Here is a 20448-nt window from a genome sequence, read left to right as displayed (position 1 = left end):
TTTTTTTTTTCTCCATTAAATACATTTTATTTATTTATTTTTTAAACTATAATAACTGAATAATGGGATTTACTAACAGCTTGCGTCAGCGCCAGTCAATTGTGTCATCACATCATTGTATCAACTCTGATGCTACTCCACGTCCTGTTTCTGTGATGATGAGCCATATAACATAGATGTTTGTATATAGGAACACCAAACAGGACATTCATGCTGTCGATGCAGATTTCCACAAAGTCCAGTGGCCCAAAGGACTGAGTTGTGGAGTTTGTAGATGCTTCAGGTGTGGTGAAGTTCACTGTAGAGTTATTCATCTTCTCTGTGTTTGTCTTCTCAGTTCAAACTCCCAAACTGTATAATATTGCAACTATTATCTTTATTAAGGAGTACTGTGAAGGAACCAGTTATTCAGTCAATAAGGTAAACATAGCATTTAAATACATTCATCCAATATACACCGTAATACAAATATTTTGTAATACAAACAGTCCCGGCTCCAGCTTTGGGTTGCAGGGTGGGCCAATTGAAATTCCTGGTGGGCCCATACTTTTAACATTTTTTTTCCCCCGTAACAAAACTTAATTTTATAACAAAAGAGGCAGGTCTTGAAAGGAAATCTATATTTGCAGGGCTCAATGCAACGTAGCTTTTCTACAGGTTCATTCTGGTCCAGATTTTGATTTGCCCTGCAAAAATTTGCACTGGCCCCACCACAAAAAAAGTATTAGTATTTTAATAAATATTAAGACAAGTAAAGAGTCAGTACTAAAATAAGAACAAATTACAAGCAGTAGCACAAATAAATAGAATCAGGGTAGGACTGGGGGCCCCTGGACTTGAGTTTATGTTGGAGCCCTATACGCTACAAATGACCTCAACTGGAGCATTATAGAGTAGCAAGAAATACACAAAAAAATTAAATATACTTTGAGGTTCCTAGAACAATTAATATGCAACATGGCTAGCCTAGTCAAAGAGTCGAGAGAAGATCAAAACCCTGAAATAACAGTGAGCAATAAAGCCAGAGATGAACAGTATTTTTAAATGTGTTAAATGTCATATCTGTGTCCTCTTATGTCAGATTTTACATATTATGTTAAAATGTAATGTAACCTTCACCCTTTAAATACTTTGGTCAGTTCAAGAATAATTTATGCAATTGTATAGTATTTATTGATAGAATTAAAAGAGCAGTTTCATGTCTATCTTTATATTGTTCAACTGGTCGAGGTTGATATAGGCTTTACAAAGTAGGCTACTTAGCAATAACCAGTGGAATGGAATGGTTTTTAGAAAGAGAGTAAATAGTAAAGTAATCTAATTAAACTGTTGAAGATGTAGCCTATTTAGCCTAGCTAGTAATTAATTAAATAATAGACTACTTTTAAAATATAAACCTAAAATGGTCCTCATGGTGCTGTATTGAGTGAGTAGAATCCTTCATTCAACAGATTCGTTCAAATTGCAAATTGTATTTATGAATGGGTAGCTTAAATAAATCATTTACTCATGATTTGTTCAAATTCGCTGATTCTTTGAGGAATAAAACAGTGTTGCTCGGAGACGCAGCAGTTCAAGAACTCATTAAATAGATTGTTTTTCACACATTCTGGTGACATTTCTGCCCTGCTATGGCCGTGAGACGGGAGAGAGCACTGAAAACCCTTCAGATCAAATAGTTTAGTGGAAAAAGTCACAGAAATTATCATTCTCAAGAAATGACGCGTGAACATGAGAAGCAAAAGGGAACCGTCTAGACGCGGTTCTCTGCGTGCGATTTGGGTGTATGCGCAGAGAAAACAGCGTAGCGAGTTCTTACACGTCTTTCCACGAAACGGTTTAAAATCGTCATAAACTGAAAAAAGGAGGAGGGGGGCCAAAGTTCATCATTTAAACTAAAAAAACAGCACATCATTATTAAATGACTTCAAAATATGGTTGTATGTATTAAGTAGTATTTATGCTTAGCCTTGTGGGATTACACATTTATACATTGTTATATCTAGGTTCCAATGTAATAGAATATAACTGAAAACATTATCTATATTTGTGTTTTACATTTTGAAGTAAACTTGAGGAAATTCTAAGGAGATTACGTCAGGCTGTGTAAGTGGTTGAGACATTAAGTCTTTTGTCTTTAAGCATTTCCTGACTATTTACCATGACAAGTTTAGAGCAATACTGCCTGAGTGATGGGATTAGCATCTATGCATTTGAATGGCACTGTTATGCTGATTGAATCTGGACGAGAGACACAGTTATGTAGGGTGTGTCCTTTTTACCTATACAACATTTGCATTGTATTGTTCAGAGTGTCTCCTCCTCTGCTGTATAACCCCTCCCCCTGAAATGTAGATAAATTGCATTATTTTGTACTGTTAAATCAGACTGTTTTCAGACGACCTGCAGCACAGAGCGTTCTCATTAAAAGAATAACTTCTGTTTGATCCCGACGTCTCCTGGTCTCTACTTCAAGAAACAACAGAAGTTCACAACAGCCTAAACTATTAAACAAGTCATTTTCTTTCATATATTTCCTTTAAAATTATGTACTTCTGTTCAGAAAATATCTAATTCCAATTTTAGCTGTAGCATTAAACACATTACAAAACATTATCAGATAAACACAATTACACTGCTGGTTGATAGGACTGAGGTTAAAACAAGAAATCAAAAAGTTTTTAATCAGCTGGGGCCTCATTTATAAAACTTTGCGTAGGATTTGCGTCAGAAGTGGCATACGGATGAAACATAGGACGTGCGTACGCACAGAAATATTCGGATTTATAAAACATCCTACAAAGTTTTCCCTTAATAAATCACAATCAATTCTAAATGTAGCGCAGCTTTTGTGGCTTCATGTCACGCCCATAGTTGCCCATAAATAGTCTGTGAAACGCCCACAAGTTAATATTCATCGATTGTGAAATCATGGCAAACACAGAGAGGAAATGAAAAAAAAACTTAACTTAACTCAATGTGAAGTAGAAGTTATCGTTGGCGAGGTGGAAAAGAGGAGAGAAATGGAGGGCACAGTGTGGGCATTACTAATGCCAAAAAGGCACTTGAGTGGCAAAAGGTTGCAGTTGCAGACGCCGTAAATGCTGTAGCCTCACAACGTCGGACCGTAGCCGAAATAAAAAAGAAATGGTCGGACATCAAAGTCGAGGCAAAAAAGCGTCTAGCGCTCCATCGCCAGAGTGTGTCTGCCAAGGGTGGGGGAAAGGGGACACCGGAGCTGACCCCTCTTGATGAGAGACTGGCGGCAATTATTGGGGAATCCTTATTAATCCCTATCCCTATTATCTACGTAGAAATGGGAAATAGTTCAGTGCAAATTTAATTTCTTGCAGCTTTCTGAATGGTTGAGACATACGTCATATATACGTTATTTTATCAAAAAATAAAACTAAAGGCATATGCATGAATGCCATGATTCCGTAGCTGATGAATAAATTTTTACTATGAAAACAACTTTCCCCAGTGGACAATTAATCTATCTATCTATCTATCTATCTATCTATCTATCTATCTATCTATCTATCTATCTATCTATCTATCTATCTATCTATCTATCTATCTATCTATCTATCTATCTATCTATCTATCTATCTATCTATCTATCTATCTATCTATCTAATTGCATCCATATCTGCTCCACCAGACGGACACATTGACGAGAATATCAGTTTTGTACATTATTTCGTTCTGTTTACCATATTATTTGGTGTCCTTGAGCAAGGCACTTTACTACACGTTGCTCCAGGGGGATTGTCCCTGCAATAAGGGCACTGTAAGTCGCTTAAGCGTCTGCCAAATGCATAAATGTAAATGTAGATTATTTATGAGGATGAATTGCATAACATGCCAATATTATTGCAGAACATATTCACTTTTCTTTTTGCAAATATGTGTTAATTTGCATTTATGTTGTAATTTTCGTTTGATTTAATTTTTTACACTGTAGATCGATCAAACGGGAGTTCATGTAGGCTGTAAATTGTAAGACTTGCTTTGTGAAGTCTTCATGTTATTTATGAGAGGCAGTATTGCGATTTCTTTTACTCAACAGTCTACAGTTTCACACACTTTCACGTGTTTCTTCCATCTGCCAACGGTGTCGCTATTTCTCATTTCACCCGTTTTTGTGTGTACGCCTGGGTCAGAGCTTGCGTGAAGGACCGCACATTTTCCCGTCAAGTTTGCTTTTTATAAATACCAATTATTGCGTAGAGAGCGGCGTATGCCTTCTTTTGTGCGTACGCAATGTTTATAAATGAGGCCCCTGGGCTCTCATTTATAAAACTTTGCGTACTGTAGATTTCATCCTAAAAGTGAACGTACGCACAAAAGCTAGATTTTGCGTACGCACAAAAAAATTCAGATTTATAAAACCATGTGTACGCCAGAACCTGCACAAAAATCCCTTTGTAAATCACAGCCAGCAGAAGATTGTGTGTACGTGCATCTCCACCCTGTCTCCTCCCTGAAATCACCATATATGGAGCTTACAACGCCTAGTTTTACTATGCATAACCTCATCTGCATATCATTTGCATGCATATTACCATCCACGTGACACCATGTTGAACACTGTCAAAGGTACAAGACATTGAAAAATATTAGATACGGACTATAAATGCCATTTGTGCCTTACACAGTACATTGCTGACAATCATTCAATATCCTTTTTATGTTTTAGAATAAATATATCAAAATATCCATAAAAACAAAATTGTATAAAATACTTCTCAGATATTCTTTTAAAATAAAGTTTATTCATTAATTTCCACGGGCCAAATGTTATTTTAATTCAAAATATTTAGTTTATTTTAAAACCCTTCAACTCAAATTCATGCAGTTTTGCTGATAATGTGAACATATAGGATGTTTAGGCTATTTTAATTTAAATAGAGAGGCCAACTTATTTATTGCAGAATATATACAATCATCTGACTCAGCGTCACTGACAAAGTATTTTAAAAAAGGAAACGTGCAAATCGTAATTTTTTCTTTAAGTTGTATCCTTCAAATACAGTGGTATTTTTCATAATTTTGTGAAGATGTCTTTACACTCCGTGTCCGTGCAGCTATGGTTGTAGGCTACAGTAAGCTATTATCATTGGACCTATTCAAACCGAATAATTGACCGTTCGACCACCGAATCCTGCAGTGTCTGTGATATCGAAGTAAGTGTGCATCACTGATCATCGTTCTCGCTAAAACATATTTTGTCATACCATGAGATCTGCAGTTTAGTTTAAAGAGGAATGATTGGAATGAACCTATCCTTGCTGTCATTAAAACAGCGTGTCACAGGAAAACTGATCAAAGTAGCACCTCCACATGTCTATCTAAATTCATATAATTTTTGTTTAAATTCTGAGTAATGACTTTATGTAATTTAAGTGCATATCACCATTAATGAAACTGGAACATTAATGTAAATGTGTATATCAATATGAAAACAGTTTTAAATTGTTCTTACTTCATTACTTTTCTCACTCTAGTAAAAGAGTTTGTAAGCATTTTTTTAACACATTTTGAATTATGTTTGGATTTTACTAGATGTATATAGCCTAAAACAATCGGCTCAAATAACACGATATAACGTATGAAATGGAGTGAAAATTAAATGCCATTAATTCTTATAATCGTTCTTCTCACATTTATGTTTTACAATCTAACTTCAGTTCACAACCTCACCATCTGTGTCGCCAATTCCATTTGTCTCCAGAATGTGCGTACGCACGGCTCAAAGTTTGCTTAAAAGTGCGCACATTCTCCCGTCAAGTTTGTTTTTTATAGATCACAACCTTTGCGTGGGAACTGGCGTACGTACGTTTCCAGTCCCGTTTTGTGCGTACGCACGCTTTATAAATGAGACCCCTGAAGAGTGAATGTCCAGTCTCTCTGGATGTTTATACATTTCTGTGCGGTGTTTTAGAGACTAGAAGAATTTAATCTGATATACATCACATAAAACTCAAGATATGCAAATTTTTAGACTAAACTTTTAAGGAACAAAAAGGAGGGGGGGGGGGGATAATTATTGCTTTGGAAGACTAGTTTATGTTTAAAACAAAGCACTAAGCATACCGAACATGCATGGGACATTTTTTTCCAACCCTAAGTTCATGCATAATAAATAATAATTAAAAAAATCTCAGATAATAATGCCTTCCCAGTATGTCATCATCATGTGACCATGATATTTATCAGCTGACTCTCAACTTCAATATTGAGGCTGAAAAAAAGTATTGTTATAAAAAAGGCTAAAACATAATCAATCTGCCAAAACTATCTTTATAAATCTAGACTTTCACAGGTGGAACATTTTGCTATATATGAATGTTTTGCTATCTAAATGTTTAGTATGTCAATGAATACATTTACCTTTTTGTGTAAATATCAGCTCTTTCATTGAACCTTTCATTGGACAGTCCAAAAATTTGTATGTGGCTGCAGGATACAGACATTTTTCTTTTGGATTGTTGAGTGTTCAAAAAAGAGAGAAAGAAATACACTTTATAACAATCTCTGTGGAAACCCTCAATATGGAAAAGGTGACAGTAAACCATTGATGAACAGTTTTATAGAAAAGAAGTAAAGTTTTTTATAGAAAAAAAATACTAAAATCTACAATGACTACATTTAATATTAAAATAAACAAATCATTAATGAATTAATTAAAGTTAATCTAATACAACATTTAGAAAGTAAAGTAACTGGATTTAGTGAAATATTGCAAGTCTTATGAGGAACAGAGTCAGTTTTCCAGTCTGGTGAAAATAAAGAACAGGTTGAACGAAACCAGCCAACATATAACATACCAAACCAGGGGTCCAATATGCAGGATTATTCTGTTGTGTAAGGATGACATAGAATCCAGTGATAGTAAATGGAACATATATAAAAACCATGCTCACAGTAGTTATTAGAATGAGATAAAACGCTCTTCTCTTCGTGTGGTTTTCCACATCTCTCTTTCTCCCTCTCTCTCCTGGTCCTGACTGCTTCAGAGCTCTGAGAACAGCCACAAGACAAAACAACTGGATGCAGAAGAAGAGGAGGAACTGCAGTGAGAAGAACCACGTTTGCACCTGTATGTTGTGAGAGATTGCAATAAATAAACAATAGAAACAAGAGGCAAGAATAATTATCCAGGCCACAGTGCAGCAGATCACTCTATATCTGAGAGGTTTGTACTTCAGAAAGGTTACAGGATGAACCACTGCCATGTAACGCTCAACACAGATCAGACACTGAGACAGAGGACGACCGGTGAGAATTAGTCCTTGTAGAAACAGCATTAAAAATGAGAGACTTGAAATGTAAATTGTCAGTATAGATACCAAACAGGTCAGACAGGTACCAATCTCACAAACACAGAGATTGAGGATGAAGAACTCTGCTGCGACTCCACTTCCTGTTCCTGTGATGATGAGCCATATAATATAGGAGTGTACTGGAAGACTAAAAAATAAATTGATGCTGTACGCACAGATTTCCAGACTGTCCATTTGCTCAATGGACTGAGCTGTGGAGTTTGTAGATGTTTCAGGTGTGGTGAAGTTCACTGTAGAGTTATTCATCTCCTTCGTTTGTCTTCTTATTTCAGCAGCTCACAAACCAAATATAATATTGCAACTGTGTTTTTATTTTATTTTTTATTTTTTTATGGAGAACTGTAAATGAAACAGTTAATTCAGACTTAGTCAATAAGATAATCATAACATTTAATCAACACAAATACATTCATCCAGTAAACAACATAATACAATTATTTTGTAATACAAAGTTCCTAATTCTAACCCGTATAACCAGACCACACGATTATTAAATCACTTCAAAATATGATTGCATATATATTCAGTGCTTAGCCTAAATTTATAAGCATGGCATTTTTCATTTAATTTCAGTTTTACTCAATGTGCATTAAACACACCCCAAAACATTATTGGATAAACAGTTACTGTTGGTTGATATAAGTGAGGTTAAAACAGCTGAATCAAAAAGTTATCATCACCTGAAGAGTGAATGTCCAGTCTCTCTGGATGTGTACAAATCTCTGTGCTGCGTTTAGAGTCAAGAATACTATATGACCTTGAGTTCATCTGCTACACGTCACATAAAACACAATATATGCAAATATTTAGACCAAACTTTTATGGTTTATGACAAAGAAAAAACAATGTGTTACGACAGGAACAGGTGTGTAAAAAGTGTAAAGAGGTTATTACTATTTTACAACCTTCAGTATGGAAAAGGTGAGGTCACTGGTAAAATGTTATTGGATAAATGGCAGACTAGTAGCAACCACTTACAATAACCATTCAGCCTGATTTCATTAGTATTCCTAGTTTACTTTGATTTGGAAAATATTTGAAAAATATTTGAGCATTATACACATTCATTCAAAAAATTATGAATTAAAATCAGTTAAAACCTTTGTTTCTGTGGTGGAAATCTGAGTTTTGTGATCGGCAATGAATATATTTTTCAGTTCAGCATGCAATGGCACTTGTATCTTATTTTAATTGCATCTGACTTGACTGAAACCCAGTAATTTACATTTAAAGAATACCCCTATCATGCTATTTTAACCCTCTGAACCCTGAGCTGTTTTCTGGGCCCTGGAGATGTTTTGACATGCCCTGACATTTGTGCTTATTTCTGTTACTTGTAACATTTTCATGTCTAATGTCTTATTACTCTGTATTCAGCACAAACTCTGCTACAATAAAACCTGAGCAACATGTATTTAAAAGTGTGTAGTTTTGAGAAAATGAAGTATATGCATGGTTTGTGAAAAAATGGACCCACTTTATATTAGGTGGTCTTAACTACTATGTACTAACATTTAAATTAATAATTTGATACAATGCACTTATTGTGTATATACATGCTTTTACATTGTACTTACATTTAAAAAATTACCTGCATGTAATTACATCTGTAATTAATATCTGTAGTTACATTTATAATTACACTGTTGACCCATCCTTTACACCTAACCCTACCCTTAAACTTACCCATACCACCACACCTGTCCCTAACTTTACCTGTATCCCACCTCACCTGTATCCCACCTCAATATCAGCAAAAGTGTTTTGCAATACAATATGAACATAATAAGTACATTGTACTGAATCATCATGAATATTGATGTGTTTCACACCTGGAAGACAGACCCTACCATAATGGCCCTATTAAGGCTGATTTATACTTCTGCGTCGGACCTACGCCGTATCCTCTACACCGCAAGTTACACGTCGGTTTTCATTTATACTTCTGCGTTGTTGTCCAAGTCAATATGCAATTACACATGCAGACCGCTAGTAGGCAGTGTCCACGGGCATGTTAATGGTGTAACCCACAGTATCAAGACAAAAGCCAAAGAAGAAGCAGCTTGTTGTGTACATTTTCGTAGTAGCAGCAGCAGTAATGGCGGCAAAGAGATGGCGACTTTTCTTGCAGCTTGAGTTGTTGTATCTAATACAAATTGAGCATCTCTAGTTGATTAGTAGAGTTAAATAAGAGGCGATCTGGTGCCGGAATGCTTTTTTGAAATCATGCAGAATGCTCGTGGCCGCTGTTTTGGCTCGTGCACAGACAAGCGCTTCAATCGATTGCTGTTGCGGAGACTTTTTTCGTTCCGTTGCACTCAAATGTGTCCCTGTTCTTGACATACAATCACTGAGTAACATCTTTGGTTTTAATGAAAAAATAAATAAACTATACAATGGTGGATACGTGGATTAGAACCCAGAACCGCTGCCACGCTTAACAAAAATTCTACCACTAGACCATCAAGAGCTTTCAGATACTCACAGCAGATCTATGTATTTATTCACTAACATAAAGAATCTCTGGACTACAAAATATTGTGTTATATAGCAGATGTAAGGATTAAACTATCATCCCATTTCTGGACACACACACACTCCACTCCTATTGCAGATTTTTTATTTTATTTTTTATTGACCTGAGGGAGGGGTTCTGGCAGACCAATCACAGCACTTGCAGTCCGTGTAGAATTGATGCGTTGTTACATTTTTGTAGAGGTGCACGTCAGGGTACGGTCGTAGGCTACATAGGTAGCATTAGACACTACCATTCAAAACTCTGGGGTCAGTATGAATTTGTTTTAAAAAAAAAAATCGTTTTATTCAGCAAGAATGCATTAAATGTGTCAAAAGTGACAAGAAAGACATTTTAATGTTACAAAATCTTTCTATTTCAGATTAATGATGTTTTTTAACTTTCTATTAATCAAAGAATCCAAATAAAAAAAAATTGTACACAACTGTTTTCAACATGGATCTCCCATTACAGTCTCACCGTGAATATCATAATCATTTGTTTGCAATATAATTTACAAATGCATACACAAACAGATGTTCCTGTCACATTTAAAAGTATTTTACTCGCACACACCTAGTTTGCAAAACAAACTAAATGTTCCCGTGGTGTCTGCCGTTGCTAAGCTTTTTCATTTCGCTGTGGCATTGACGCACCTGGAAAAAAACGAGCATCACGGCAGCGTTGCTCTCTATTTGAGCGCATACATTTGTCGCGCGTCTACATTTAACTTGAGCACACAAAGACACACAAATGATTTAGGCCCAATATACAGGACATCCCGGCTAATACGGGACAGTTGGCAACCCTACTCATGCTGTGTTTTATATTATAGAGCATAGAAATATCTCATACGTGTATCTTTATTTAGCACTGAACGGTTGCCTATACCTGTCTATATTTCATATTTCAACATTTTTGTCTGGCAATAGTTCAACTAGTAGCCTACAATGTCAAGTTCATGCAACAATAACACTAATATAAGTGAGAATAAATGTTTGGTAACACTTTACTTGAAGGGGTGTGCATAAGACTGACATGACACCTTCATAATCATGACATGACACATGTCATGAATATGAAGGAGTTTGTATGCATGTTTATGACAACTGTCATTAAGTGTCATTCGCTCAATTATATAATTTTTAATGCAATGACATTATTTGAGACGTCTTTGTTATGACAACTTGACATAAACCAATACATCATAACCTGTCAGTGTCTTTATCATGACTGTCAGTGTCACTTTGGTCTAGCTTACTTTTGATTTGTGACAGAGCCCTGACACTCCTGTATTGTTTGTCTTGTCTTGTGTGAGTGCGCAGCTTTGAGCATGCTCAACTGCGTGCTCTTCTGTACCTGTGAGTTTTGTGTGCGGGGTGTGGTGTTCGGATCCCAGCACTTCGGTCTAGTTTGGGTTTTGGTTTTGTGTTGGGATTCGGACATTCATGCTCCATATATTTGTTTTCTGTCACAAGCGCACAGAATGAGCATTCGCTCTGTCTTGTCGTGTGAGCGTGTGCTCTTTTGTCCGTGTGTGTTGTGTTCTGTGTAGCACACGGTACGTGTTTACATTGGCCGTGCTTTCATGTTATGTTTGTCTTGTGTTGTGTAGCACGTGGCTGGTGTTTTTCCACTGGCTGCGCTTTCATGTTGCCATGTTCATGTCATGTTTGGTGTGAGCACATGTCTTGTCAAGTGTTTCTTTGTGCCATGTGCTCATGTCTATTGTCTAACCCCGCCCACCTTGTTTCCTGATTATTGGTTAATTTGCCCCACCTGTCTTCCCTCGTTACCCTCTTTTGTTTGCTCCCTATTTAGTCTCCTTGTGTTTGCAGTCCTGTACGGAATCGTCGTTCAACGTGCCTCATGTTTCCCTGCTCCCTGCTAGCCAAGCCAAGCCAAGTCAAGTCAAGTCAAATCAAGTCAAATCAAGTAAAATCAAGTCTGTTTTTCCCTCTCTGGGTTGTTTTTGTTTGTCTTGTTTTATTTTATTTTTATAATAAAAAGCCTATATTTCTGCAATTGAGTCCTCGCTCCTTTCCTTTCACCAAACAATGAAAATGACAACTTGACATTACCAAGACAACATAACCTGTCATAAACATGACATAGCAGATTAATTATCAAACTTAAGAAACTTTATAGGGTTAACATTACATTAAACTGTCATGTGGTTGGTTTTGATGTTGACTGATGTTAATATAATGTCATGGATCTTTTTCCGTGGTACAAGTTGAATTTGTCATTAAAATGTCATTAAGTGTAAATACTCTTTCAAATTATTTTATAACCGCGTCATGAATATTTTAGTTTTTTTTAAGTTTCCTCCAACAGCTCCAAAAGAAGGTCAGATAATAAACAATTTCAAATGTCTTAAAAATATGAATAGGTGTTCGAGAAATAAAATCAATCATCCAATAATAAAAATAAAAATAATTAAAATGGATAATGATATTTTATTGCATTTGGAAACTGATTCACCCAAAATTAAATGAAAACAGTACAATGGTGGGTCCATATCGTTGGTCCATATCACTGCAAAAATAGTTAATTACAGCATCACACACATTTATATTTTCTTGAAATGCTTTTTTACATCATGAATAAGTCTAGCTTAGGCCCCGATCACACAGAATGTGTTTTTCAGGTTCGAAAACGCGAGGCGCACCGCACTGCCTTTTTTGGTTGTAGTTTGGACGTTTTTTCATTGAGAAAAGAGCAGTGCGCTGCTGTTTTTTTTATTTTTTATGTTGCTAGGAAACCCCCGAATCAGCTGTGCTGTCAGTCTAATCAAGAGGCGTTTCTCAATGTAAAGGAAGGATCCTCTGAAGCCAGAATTCCGAGGATGCTACGTCATCTACGTCCGTCGAAGGACTGTTCCAATGTCGAGGATCCTCGGAATTTTAAACAAGGTCTGAGTCCTTCGTTCGAAAAAATATGCCTTATACAGGAAAAGATACAAATGTGTAGCCTTCAAGCTCTTAGCGTTCTCAAATCACCCACAATCCTATGCGCGCAGCTTTGCTATCTTGTTCAAAAAATACAAAATATCGGACGTTGGCAGAGTTAACTAACGGGGCAATATGCTTTCAAGAAAAATATTCATGACACTGTTATAAAATAATTTGACAGAGTTTTAACACTTAATGAAAATTTTATGACAAATTCAATTTGTACCACTGAAAAAAAGTGGTCATAAAAAAAATCATGACATTATTTAGGTTTATTTAGGTTTAGGTTTTGGTTTATTTAAGGTTTGACAATGCAGGGTATTGCAGTACAAAACCCTGAAATGTGTCAAACATAACACATACTCAGAAACAACCATTATATACCTGGTTTAAAACAAGCTACAAAGCATAAAATCAAATAATTCTAACATAATATTATCATTAACTTCTGTGAGGTAATACAAGACAAATACACAGGAAAAAAAGAACAGCAGAAATAGACTTCATACAATCAAACACCTAAAAGTTATTTGTAAAGCAGTTTAAGAGCACGTGGGATAAAAGAAAGTTCATGTCTTTTTGTTTTACTCCTGGGCATGACAAAATTCCTGCGCTGCCGCAATAAATAAGTAGGTGTTGGAGCCACAGACAGGAAGTGGTGATGAGCTGTCCTTAATTGATTTAGTAAAAGTACGTAATGTGGCTTCATCACGTCTCTCACTCAGTGATGGGAGTGTTGAAGTCGGGATACCTATTATCCGGCAGCAACGATTTTGCACCCTCTCTAACTCATCAGAGAGACCTTTAGGTAGTCCACCCCATACTGGGCTAGCGTACTCCAGAACTGGCCGTATAAAACTTAAATATATTTGTGTTAGAAAATCACAAGGGAGACCCGCTTTTTTAGCAACACAAAGATAATAGATTCTAGGACGTACTTTCATAATCATGTACTTAATGTGGGCGTCCCATGACAGATCAGAAGAGATATAAACTCCAAGCAGTTTAAAGGTGGAAACTCTACTAATTACATGTCCTGAAATAACAGGAGAAGAAGGACAGGGAATGTTTTCCTCACTCCTAGCACTGATGATCATGTCCACTGTCTTAGTACCATTCATTGCCAATGTAAATTCCTGTCCCCATTCCGACACTGAATCCAAGGCCTTCTGGGTTAACCCAGGAAGAGATCCCATTAGAAGCTCAGTGATTGTTAGATCATCGGCATATTTCACAGGAATTACCGAAGGAGGCAGACAAGAATCCAAGCTGTTTATGCAGATGACAAAAAGCAGGGGGGATAGAAGTCCCCCCTGAGGAACACCAGCTGGATTTAAGCAAGAGTTAGACACACAGGTGCCCCACTTCACCTTTTGCTCTCTGTTACTCAGATAGCTTCTTACAGTGAGCCAGAGGGGTCGTCTGATATTCAAGTCAGCTAAAACATGAAGCAATTTAGTGATCAATAGTGTCAAAAGCACGAGTAAAATCAACAAAGACAGCATGATTATCCAATTTAGGGTTGCTATTGAGTGCTTCATGCCAGTGTTGCAAAATTTGAATCAGAGCAGTGTCAGTAGATCTGTTTGCCATAAAGCCGTGTTGCGATGGTTCAATTTTGGCAAGTGTATCCTCCAGAATGGCATCTCTGAGTATTCCTTCATACTCTTTTCCAACACAGCTGAGTAATGAAATCTGGCGGTAATCTACTGGAAAACTGGGCTTTGCTTTTTTGGGAACAGCCTTGACTATGGCCTTGACATAGTTTTGGAAAAATATTATATTGCATGCAGGAGTTAAAAATATTGCATAACACCGGCGACAGCTCCTCATGAAAGGTCTTTAAAACCCAAGAAGGGATGCCATCAGGACCAGTAGGCTTTGCTGCATTCACTTTACGGAGTCTGGCCTTAACTTGTCCAATACTCAGAGGTGATATACTGCAATTGGACAATTTATAGGTAACTTCTTCCTCGGACAGAGAAGTGTGATTTGCAAAATCCCACACAGAGGCGAAGTGCTTAGCCAAGGTGTCACACTCATGTTGCATTATGTTATGATCCTGAGACACCACATCATTCTCATCTCCTTCCATCCCCATTAGTGCCTTCACAGACTTAAACCACTGTTTAGGCTTAGTGCCTCGCAATTCCTCCACCTCATGCTTATAATGTTGTTTCTTCGCATCCTTAATTTTTTTGGCAATAATTGATTTTAAGTTCCTGTAAGAGGTTTTATTGCCAGAACAGAATGCACGCTGTCTATCTTTTATCAGATCTTTAATCTGAACAGTCATCCAAGGCTTATCATTGTTTGTGATTGAAACTTTCTTAAATGGAACTGTTTTATCCAAGATAGACCTTATAGTGGAAATAAAGGCACTAACCTTACTCTCAGGGTTCTTAGCCTCATTGATATGAGAAAAATCTGTAGTATTCATGAGAAGGCCCAGTTGCCTCTTTGTTTCTGAAGTGCGTTTTCGACAAAAAATATGCTTGGTAGGCTTGGTAGGCCAGCTTCCAGCCTTGAGCAAGATAGTCTCATGGTCAGAAGAGCCAACAGGAGGCAGGTGCTCTGGTGACTGATACATGGATGAAATGTTAGTAAAGATTGAGTCCAATTGACTGGCCTTTCTAGTTGCTCCAGCCACTATCTGTTTCAGACCATGTCTGCTGCAGATGATTTCGGACTTGTACTTATTTGTGTCACCAAGTATGATGATTGCGGCCTGCTGATAGTTGCTTTCGATAATTCTAAGGCAACGATCCAGGTACTGAGTGATTAGTGTATCAGGTTGGGCAGTTGCTGAGGACTGTGGAGGGAGATACAGCACAGCAGCAATAATACAACTTAACCCTAGAGGAAGACGTCTGGGACGTAGCCAGACCCACAATACTTCAAATTTTTCTTCTTCAAGGTGAGTCAGTCGAATCTGAGAGATGTTATTACAGACGTACAAAGCAACTCCTCCTCCCCCACTGCCCTCACGATCGCGCCGATGTATTGTGTATCCAGGAAAAGTTACAGTTGAATCTGGAATATCGGGATTTAGCCAGGTCTCTGATACGGCAATAACTGCTGAGTTATTATTCACTGCTATACTATGCAGCTCATCACATTTGTAGCGTAAAGAACGCACATTGGAAAGGAGAAAACCAGGCATAGATGGCATTAATTTATGTTGGTTAGTCCTTATGCAAATTAAATTCTTTGGATGGTAACAATCATCAGATGAAGTAAACAGCCGTTGCTCATTCAGCTGTCCATTTAAATACCCTGTTGTTCCACAAAATGTAGGACGATTTCCAACAACTGTACCTATTGTGCGAATGCAAGTTTTCCCAGCTTTCTTACCCCTTGGGCGCGATCTAAGTCGTAGAATCCCATTTTGCTGGAGTATATTCTTAACTTCAGGAACCAAAGGGGGTGCATATCTTTTCAGACTTTTTAAAAAGTTAAAACTTATATCCAAGCAGCGCCATCACTGACAAAGAGATGGACAGAATCAGTTACTGGAATGGTTGCAGTGAAGATAACAATCCCTCCAGCTGTAGACGAGTAGGCCGCATTTCAGAATCCATCCAAATCTTCTAGAAGAGTCATTTACTAGAACACTGTAAAAAATTTATAATCTTCCCAACTCAAAATTTTCTAGTGACTGTTTACATCTAAAGTTTTCAATTGGCCCAAGTGAAATTCTGTAAATGTAATTTTATCCATTGTGGCAAGAGCCTGTTACCATGGGTTCAATTGGAAATAATTTGTTGAGCCAATGAAAAAAATTTATAATCTTCCCAACTCAAAATTTTCTAGTGACTGGTCACATCTAAAATGTTCAATTAGCCAAATTGAATTTCTGTGAATTGAATTTTATCCATTTTGGCAACAGCCTGTAAACATGGGCTCAATTAGAAATATGTTGAGCTAATGGAAAAATTTAATTTACCAACACTGTAAAAAATGTCAGACCTCTCCAATTAAGATTTTTCTAGTGACCGATCACATCTAAATTTTTTAGTTGGCCAAATTGAAAAATTTAGATGTGATCAGTCACTAGAAATTTTTGAATTGGAGAAATGTTTTACAGCGAAACTGTGTGGTTGGTCCAATTAAATATTTTAAATTGTAGTAACAATTGTTTATTTCTCACTGTCCCAAAAGACAAAAATGACTAAAAACATAAATATATTAAGCAAAATACAGAAACAGACAACAGGGTTGACATTTTATCACATTACTTTATTAACAAGTAAATTCCAAAACAGGATATTTGGCTGAAAATACCTTATTTTCAATAAGGAAAAACTCTGAATACATTCAAGAAGTCTTCTGCATAACATGATGTCTTGTTGTGGTGAAGAAAACGCGGCACTGCAGGCTAAAAACCTGCAAATAAAAATAAAAACTAACATTAATGACAAAGCTCCCCTGCATCACATCTGGCAAGAGACAGAACAGAAGTTTCTTCATTATATGAATTATATATAATGAGGATGAGACGAATGAATGGACATAAGAAAATCACGAGCTTGACGTGTTTGATATTAAAAGGCAATAACTCAAGCCCAGAAAGAGGCCGACGCCAAACGCACCGTGTTCAACAGTCGCATGCCGCACATATCACACAAATGACTTAATTTCCTTATTACCTATTGTTTTAGACATATAAGACATGAGGAAAATAAAACTATTGGCTACCATTAGATAATTATGTGGTAAACGAGAACACACTCATGAAAACAATGAATGCATGAACTCGTGATTCTACAAAATGTCTTTTAAACTTCATACCCGGTCATAAAGCAAAACTCTGGAGAATAATTTCAGTGCTAAATACTCACCAACGTCTTTGTGAGATGAATATCTCTATTCTCTCGGGAATGTGTCTCGGTCTTCAGCACCTGCTGGTTCGGCTTCGCTCGCGCTGCCGCTCCCGCGTTTGAAATCTCCACACAAACGTTTTTTTTCAAGCGCATTTTGCGCATGCGTATACCGTTTTTTGGACGGAGGACTTGTTCAGCCAACATGGATTTTTCACTTCGACTTCATAGATTGACTGAGCACAATTAAATATGTTCGGTGAATATACAATTTTAATTTTTAGTGAAGACCTTAAGCTATGATTAGTACAATGCATCTTTTTGCATGGCGATAATTATTTGGAAGTCATTTATTGGGCCAATATGTAATGATCAATTTACACAATTTTTCCCCCCAATTTTTTTTTACAGTGAATGGTTGCAGTGAAGATAACAATCCCTCCAGCTGTAGACGAGTAGGCCGCATTTCAGAATCCATCCGAAATCTTCTAGAAATAATTAAATCCACATGTCCTAGTTCCCAATTAAGAAATTAAGTCACATCAATAAATGATCTGTTTCTGCATTTCCAAACTATTTCAAGTTATCATTGTTTAAAAAGCTAAAAACAGGGAGGTTGCTGAGCAGCTCAAAATCCATGCGGCTGTCCCTAAAAGCGCCACCTACCCTATTATAATGGCCTCATGACAGCCAACATCAAAACCAACCACGTGACAGTTTAATTATAATGTTAACCCATAAAGCTAAGTCGTTTCTTAAATTTAATAATTAATCTGCTATGTCATGTTTATAACAGGTTATGTTGTCTTGGTAATGTCAAGTTGTCATGACAAAGACACTGACAGGTTATGATGTATTGGTTTATGTCAAGTTGTCTTAACTAAGACATCTCAAATAATGTCATTGCATTAAAAATGACATAATTGAGCGAATGACACTTAATGACAGTTGTCATAAACATGCATTAAAACTCCTTCATATTCATGACGTGTCATGTCATTATGAAGGTGTCATGTCAGTCTTATGCACACCCCTTCAAGTAAAGTGTTACCCATTTCTGTGCTGTGTTTTGGAGACAAGAAGAATATAATCCGCTATATGTCACATAAAACACAAGATATGCTAGTTTTTAGGGTGGACTTTTAAGGTATACAAAATGGGGGATGGGGTGGGGTGGGGAAGCGTGTTGTCAATAAAAAGCAATTATTGGTTTGGACAACTATTTATTTTTTTTATACAAAGCACTAAGCATACTGAACATGAATGTGACTTTTTTTTTCAACCCTAAGTACATGCATAAGAAAAAAATTAATATATCAGATAATAATGCCTTTCCAGCATGTCAACATCATGTGACCATGATATTTATCAGCTGACTCTCAACTTCAATAATGAGGCTGAAAAAGTGTTGTTATAATATAGGCTAAAACATAATTAATCTGCCAGAACTTTCACAGTTGGAACATGTTGCTATATGTAAATGTTTGTCATGTAAATGTTTAGTGTGTCACTGAATACATTGACCTTTTTTATGACTGCAGGATACAGGCATTTTTCTTTTGGAGTGTTGAGTGTTCAAAAACAAGGAAAGGAAAAATACTTTATAACTATCTCTGTGGAAACCCTCAATACTGAAAAGGTGACACTAAATCACTGATGAACAGTTTTATAGAACACATTTAAAAAAACATTACAATATAGTAGCAATCAATTAAAGAACTCCACTAACTAAAAAAATACTAAAATGACTAAATATAATATTAAACAAATAATTAGTTCATTATTAAATTAAAGTTATCTAATACAACATTTATGTCACAATTGCAGGTCTTATGAGGAACTGAGGCAGTTCTCCAGTCCGGCGAAGATAAAGAACAGGCTGAACGAAACCAGCCAACACATAACATACCAAACCAGGAATCCAATATGTAGGATTATTCTGTTGTGTAAGGATGATATAGAATCCTATGAAAGTATATGGAACATATATGAAAGCCATGCTCGCAGTAGTTATTAGAATGAGATAAAACGCTCTTCTCTTCATGTGGTTTTCCTCCTCTCTCTCTCTCTTGGTCCTGACAGCTTCAGAGCTCTGAGAACAGCCACAAGACAAAACAACTGGATGCAGAGGAAGAGGAGGAACTGCAATGAGAGGAACCAAACATTCACATGAATGTTTTGTGAGATTACAATAAATAGACTTTAGAAACAAGAGCCAATAATAATTATCCAGACAACAGTGCAGCAGATCACTCTGAGAGGTTTGTACTTCAGAAAGGTTACAGGATGAACCACTGCCAGGTAACGCTCAACACACATCAGACACTGAAACAGAGGACGGCCGGTGAAAATTAATCCTTTTAGAAACAGCATTAAAAATGAGAGACTTGAAAAGTAAATTGTCAGTATATAGACCAAACAATTCAGACAGGTACCAATCTCACAAACAGAGAGATTGAGTCTGAAGAACTCTGCTGCAACTCCACTTCCTGTTCCTGTGATGATGAGCCAAATAACATAGATGTTTGTAGGAAGACCAAACAGGACATTCATGCTGTCTATGCAGATTTCCAGAAAGTGTGGTGAAGTTCACTGTAGAGTTATTCATCTTCTCTGTGATTGTCTTCTCAGTTCAAACTCCCAAACTGTATAATATTGGAACTATTATCTTTATTAAGGAGTGAAGGAACCAGTTACTACAGTAAACATAACATTTAAATATATTCAATATACAACCTAATACAATTATTTTGTAATACAAAGTTCATCATTTAAACTAAAAAAAAAACAGCACATCATTATTAAATGAC

The 20448-nt window shown here is 36.6% G+C and overlaps 2 protein-coding genes across 2 annotated transcripts in view; one reads left to right on the top strand and one right to left on the bottom strand.

The window, feature by feature from the left end:
- LOC307137025 (uncharacterized protein) overlaps positions 1–20448 on the top strand; it is a 636016-nt gene that overhangs the window by 530706 nt on the left and 84862 nt on the right. The window lies entirely within an intron of this gene.
- On the bottom strand, positions 6735–7595 carry LOC307137814 (uncharacterized protein; the record flags this gene model as incomplete). Its single annotated transcript, XM_079835780.1, has 1 exon — positions 6735–7595. One exon carries the CDS (start codon positions 7593–7595, stop codon positions 6735–6737), a length of 861 nt encoding a protein of 286 aa, XP_079691906.1.

This window comes from Gobio gobio (genome assembly GCF_949357685.1).
Source record: "Gobio gobio genome assembly, chromosome: 14".
NCBI classification, from domain to species: Eukaryota; Metazoa; Chordata; class Actinopteri; order Cypriniformes; family Gobionidae; genus Gobio; species Gobio gobio.
The sequence above is the reverse complement of the archived record's forward strand: the minus strand, read 5'-3'. Positions and strand labels throughout refer to the sequence as shown.